We start from the raw sequence: 6202 nt of genomic DNA on the forward strand, positions 1-6202 counted from the left end.
GAAGTAAATAAATTGGTTTTTGTTGTGTTTTGCAAGTCCTTCAATTCGTGGACGAGGTCACAGAGGGAGACGACTCTCTTCAACTCAGGCTTCAAGTATATTAGAGAGCAGTGATGAAATAAGTGCAGTATCTGTCATTGATATGACAGAAGGTTTGGAGACACAAGAAGAGGAGATGCAAAGTCAAGACTTGGGGCTTGGATCCATAAATGAAGTTGATGAATCTCTTGCTCCACAAGAGGCATGTTTACAAATAGTGCCTTATGTTGTAAGAGCTGAAGTAGTAATAGATACTGAGACAGGGGATGAGCACAAGCTATACATGCATAGAGGACAAGATATTCTTCAATGTACTCGCATGTTTAGTTGTTTTGATTGTCCACTGATTCCTTTATGTCGATTGATCCCCTATGCAAGGGTGAGAGTCTTAAGAGATGATGTTAGTGGATTGAAATCTGCTTTTGCAAAGAAGGGCTATATGCAAGAAAAAGGAGCTTTTATTGTTTCAATTTGGAATTGCAAGAAGGAGGAAGCTTATGTTACAGGTATTTCCTTTCTCCACTTTGATCTTTTCTACTTTCTGTTTCTACTGTGTTTTTCGTTGTTCTCATAAATAGTAGTTGAGTATGCTTTTCTGTCTATGCTTATCTATTTTGCAGAGGACCTTCTTACTTCATGGGACCCAATATGGGTTGATATACATAAAGATTTTGAAATTGAGCTTTCTAAAAGACCAAATCTTCAAGCCCTTTCTAATAAAATGTTCTACGTTTGGGAGGGTAATCATAGAACAGGCGCTTGGACGGCTACTATTAAAGAGAGATTCTCCACTGATCGAGAGAAACATTGTAGTGTGCTTTGTACAGTTATTGACCCTACACGAGTGCCAGAGATATCTCTTCTTAGTAGCTTGCAAAGAATGAATTTGTAAGTTTTATGACTTTCCATATATTCTATCAAAAAATGTCTACGTTATGTTTTTGACTATGTATGTATTGTATATGAACTTGGAATAGCATGAACACACATGCTCTTGTGGTCACCCATCTTAGGGATGAGCTTGTCAATTGCTCCCACATTTGTGCAGCAGATCATGAAGCTTATGTAACAGGGCTTCCAGAAAAAGATCAAAAGTTGATTGCTGCAGTACGTAAGAAATACTCGAAGGGTGTGGAGCCTTGGTATCCACTTACTCGTCGATACTTGGGAAAGATCTTATACGATGTAAGTGTCTTTGGCCTAATTTTTAAGAAAGATCTCGTGTTTGGTTTTTTTGAAAATTATGTGTTTTCAATTGTGTATTGAAGGATAAAATATCCAATTAATTGAGCCAAAGAGTATGTGCTTGTTTTTTTGCAAATTATTTATTTTTAAGTATGTGTTGAAGGTTCAAATGTCCAAGGAATTGAGCCAAAGAATAGAGCAAGCTAGGCAGACAATGACAAATGAAGAACTTATAAAAGAGGAGGAGAAGATATTGAATGATTTAGCACTCAAATATGGAGAGCGTGTTGGAAAGGTGGTTGAAATATTTTTGTTTAGGTATTTGCACATAGTGTAATAGCTGGTTAAACTTGGTTTTTTTCTCGTTTCTCAAATACTGCAGTTACTAAATATTGTTGATCCGAATCTTGGACCGGATTGGATGGTTCGAGTTCTTGCACACAAGTGGGGTCCTGATAGTTGGGCTACGCTTGAGAAGCTGAACTTGATTGCTATGCATGATGCTCCTGTCTTGAGCAAACTGTTATGGGTTTCCTTGCTTGAGGCAGACAAGATTACTAGAGCATCTTATGGTTTAAAGAAAGGAGATCATGTGTATCGCATTTTTGTGATTGTTTTAGTTTTCTACAAAGGATATTTTAGAGAGCCACAAATTTTGTCGAGGACTTAACCAACATTGTTGGTGGTATTTTGTTGCGTCATGATTGCTCTCTTGCCTCTTACTTTGAGGAGCTCAAGTTTGAAGCACGACCCTATCTTTTTCCTTTGGAAACCTCTGAGGAAAGCTTTTCCATGCATGGGAACCCCCCACATATTTTTGCCCTTTTATCAAAATATTTCCCATTATATAAGTTACTTTTGATTTTTTCTTCCTTTTTCACAAACGTTTTAGCCTTTATTAAATAAATAATACTTATGCTAATCAATCACGATGTAGCATAATAAGTAAGCTTTCTTTGTTGATCTCTCTTTTGACCTTAAAAATATTAAATATATATATTCTAGTATTTTCTAATATATTTTTTTCATGCATGTATATTATTCCACTCTACCAAATATTTTATTCACTAGTTTTCATTTTCAAACCTCAACCCCACTTTCAAATTTTAATAATACCTCCATCTAGATGACTGCCAATCTTTTCAACACTTTAGGTCATGTTTTCATACACATGAAGGAGCTTACACTTGAAGGCAAGAGAGAAGTCCACTCAAAGGGGACCACCAAAAGACTTTTGCAGCCACAAATAATACATTATTTGGCTGAATTTTTTAAGTAAAGAAGAACCTCGAATCTAAAGGAGCGTTCAACATGAAAGATGTAGCTCGTGATCTCAACTTTTAGCTCAATTTTTTTCAGAATTTTTGGAGTTATGAACACGGAGATATGATATTTGTAGTGGACCCCAGTTTTCTCGTGTAATGGTGACACGAGCCATCCCCACTTTTCTTCCTTCTAGAATGGCTATGGTTCTACAAGTCTTCAAGCATGATTACAAGAGACAAGGCTCTTTTAATGAGGTCTTGGCTAGTCTAGAGTAATTCTATCACCATTTTTGGAGGATCCATCCTCATCAACAAATATCCACCTTCGACAACCTCTCTTATAATTTTCTTACCTCTCTCTTCTCTCCGTAATAAGCTTATGTCTATCCAAAGCTAGACTATTGTAAATATTTCCTATCCTCTACATCCTACCCACATTCTCTCTTTTTCTCTCTCTATTGACTCTGGTATTTTAAATAATGAGGAGACAAGATGGGAGCCACAGTCACATGCACCCCATTTTCCTAGTCACCAAAGTGGGACACTCACCTCAAATAGAAATATTGCTAAATCCTTCCCTCCTTCCCTATATAAGGAGGCCATGAGAGCTCACTTGGGGGGAGAGATCAAACACACACACACACACACACACACACACACACACACACCTATCCATACACACTCTTGTGCTACATGCTTGTAGCATGAACCCTAATCACATAATCACAACACCATCATCATCACCATCACCATGCACAAAAGATGAGCACCACACCTCCACACCACTTGTAATTAAGGGTTGAAGGCACAATTTCAAGAAGAAGAAAGGTGGACACACTCATGATATTCCTCGCCATCAACTCCCATCTCTCCATTATGCCTCCTACGATCTTGTTCCCTTCTCATTTTCCTGCCATACGCTACCTATTGTATTCATCTTTTGCAAGCAATCAACACACTCCATCTTGGTGCCATACTTTGTGTCGCTTTGGATACATCTAATTGTGAGTATGGTATATGCTTGTTCCTTGCCATTTTTTTTCTGCTTATGTTAAGGTGTGCGGATTCGCCACCACACACACACTCTCTCTCTCCCTCTCATATTCCTATCATCTTGCTACTTCCATCTTAAGGTGTGCGGATTCGCCACCTTTTGTATGAGAAGTGAGCATACTTGCATGTATCCCTGACCTCGTTATTTTCCTTACTACATGCACGCATAGCGAGCCCATTCTCACTCACTCACCACTCCTCTCACCTTATTCTCCGACCACCCCATTCCACATTTGGGTGTGGATCTTGAAATTTTTTTCCATGCATGCTTCATTGTGTATATGTATGCGTCCTAGCCGCATATCATGCTAGGTGGTGCCCCTATTGTGTATTCCCCATGATGAGGCCATTGTGCATAGTCTTGGTGTAGAGGCCACCGGGTCTATTTTTTCACTTCCGCCTCTCACCTCTCTTGAAGCTAAGACAAAAGATGTTGACAAGCAAGCTATGAAGAAAGTGGACACAGTACGCATGGCATCTCAACGGCTAGCCTATAGGTCAAGTTCATCATACTTTTATTTCAAGATTTTCATAATTACAAAGTTTGTAGTGATGTTATTTTGTTTGATTGTTTTAGATTTCTATTATCCTTGGTTGGAAAAGTCTTTCTTCCAGGGATTCCATTCTTAGCTAAGCAGTGGGCACAACTATCTACTGGGGAAGAATGCATGTACTCCCCTTCCATACATAAGCTCACTACTTGGGAGATGGAGACATGCCCATGGTGGATAGACATGGCTTCTGGGCATGTATTGGCGAGAGAGAGAGAGCTTCATGATACTATGAGAGTTGGTGGCGCATTTGTCGATGTGCCTCTACCTTGGCATTGGACCTACAACATCCACTCTCCATTTGCAAATGCATAAAAAGACATTATTGATTTTTAAAGTTCAATAATAAAAAAAGATTCAAAAAAACACGGCATTCATGGCATGACTTGCACCAAAAAAGAATCTCTTATCATAGAGGGCCAACAATAACTTGCTCTCAAAATACAAAAGACAACCTCGTCCTTGCCTTGATAACTTGCTTCTTCATGACAACGGTTCCAACATCAAACCTATTTTTTCTCTATTTGGTACTCTACTAAGAATTCTATCCTTGCCACAAAACTTAAGATCCTCACCCACCAGTGTGTAGTTTCTTGTGTTTGCAACAACTACTTTATTATGAAGAATGTTTGACATGACCTTTGGACATTCAACTTTACCAAGAAATACTTCGTGACTCCCTTTCTACATAAAAGGATTCTTTGACCTTTAAAGGAGATACCAAAGCATCCAACTTTTTCCTAGCTAACTCATCGATAGCCGATTTTTGGAAATCAAAGAAAAAGAAAAGAGAAAGGTTATTTTTCCTCTTTCGGAGCCTTGGCGACACCGTCGGAAGGCTCGGCAATGCCTTGGCCAACCTCACTGCCCTATCTCGTCCATACCCTACCCTAGCAGGCCTCCATTTCTCTCTCACCCTCTTGTTTTATTTCCCTGGCGGGCCGTCGTAATTCTCTCTCTCTTTCCCTCTCTCTCTTCTTCACTATCTCTCTCTCTCTCTCTTCTCTCTCTCTCTCTCTCTCTCTCTCTCTCTCTCTCTCTCTCCATCTCTCCCTCCATCGATCCAGCTCTCTTCCTCTCTCGGAGCACAGGCCCCGCGGGCATCGAATGAAATATCCCACTCTCTCTCTCTCTCTCTCTCTCTCTCTCTCTCTCTCTCTCTCTCATTTTCTCTACACACCTCTCTCTTCCCCTCTCTCCCTTCTCAGCACACACTCTCTCTCCCTCATCCACTCCTTCTCTCTCTGACAACTCTCTCTCTCTAGCTCTTATCGCGGCCACATGGCGCAGTGCTTCGCCATCCTCTCTCTATATCTCCCTCGTTGCCTACAAGAAGCCGAAGTCTCTCTCTGTCTCTCTCCATCTCTCTCTCTCTCTCTCTCTCTCTCTCTCACTCTCTTATCTACACACACACACGCACTCAGCCTTACCTCCTCATTCCCCTGGCCTGCTACTCCCTCTCCCTCTCCCCACCCCATTGACTCTCTCCCCTCCTCTCATTTCTTGAGATACCATGCAACCCATCCAGGATAATAATATTCCCTCTCTCCTCTCGTCCACACCCCTTCTGCCTCACTCTCCTCCCCATACCCCCCCTGTTTTCTTCCCAGCTCTGGTGGACCACCAGCCTACCCCCCCCCCCATCTTCCCCTCCCATTAGCTCTCACTCTCTCCCTTTGAGAGAGCGGCCCGCAGGCAAAAGGAGGGAATCTCATATTTTCTCTCTCTCAAAATTCACTCCCCTCTACATAGCCACTATTTCCCTATCCTCCCCCCCCCCCCTCTCTCTCTCTCTCTCCTCTCTCTCTCTCTTCTCTCTCCTCTCTCTCTCTCTCTCTCTAACTCCAAAACCCCCCTTTATTCCGTTGGCTATACCCCCCCCCCTCCTTCTCTCCCTCTGTCGGATGCAGGCCACACAATGCATGCTCTCTCTCTCTCGCTCCCGGACCCATCCCGTGTGGGCGCATTGGAAAAAGACGCCACACACACGCACCCTATCTCCCTCTCCCTCCCTCGCCACTTCACCCCGCCCTCACTCTCTCTCGCGCAATGTGTGCAGGTGAGCCATGCTCTCTCTCTCTTGCTTTCAGCCCGAAGGCGCCGTTTTCA

At 41.9% G+C, this 6202-nt stretch overlaps 1 protein-coding gene across 1 annotated transcript; it reads left to right on the forward strand.

The window, feature by feature from the left end:
• The first annotated feature begins 1017 nt into the window (after positions 1-1017).
• On the forward strand, positions 1018-4172 carry LOC147426159 (uncharacterized). The gene is made up of 5 exons (XM_086498572.1): positions 1018-1224; positions 1388-1519; positions 1607-1648; positions 1809-1833; positions 4111-4172. Exons 1-5 carry the CDS (start codon positions 1018-1020, stop codon positions 4170-4172), a joined length of 468 nt encoding a protein of 155 aa, XP_086354698.1.
• The last annotated feature ends 2030 nt before the right edge of the window (positions 4173-6202 follow it).

The sequence above is a fragment of the Adiantum capillus-veneris genome, chromosome 24 (assembly GCF_014529385.1).
Source record: "Adiantum capillus-veneris isolate H3 chromosome 24, ASM1452938v2, whole genome shotgun sequence".
Taxonomy (NCBI): Eukaryota; Viridiplantae; Streptophyta; class Polypodiopsida; order Polypodiales; family Pteridaceae; genus Adiantum; species Adiantum capillus-veneris.

Excerpts from the sequence above, each read along its gene's own strand:
- LOC147426159 (XM_086498572.1), top strand. The coding sequence starts at position 1,018 with ATGAACACACATGCTCTTGTGGTCACCCATCTTAGGGATGAGCTTGTC. Across the intron at positions 1,520-1,606 it reads ATGGAGAGCGTGTTGGAAAG|TTACTAAATATTGTTGATCC; the intron begins GTGGTTGAAATA and ends CAAATACTGCAG. Across the intron at positions 1,834-4,110 it reads CATGTGTATCGCATTTTTGT|TTGTTTTAGATTTCTATTAT; the intron begins GATTGTTTTAGT and ends TATTTTGTTTGA.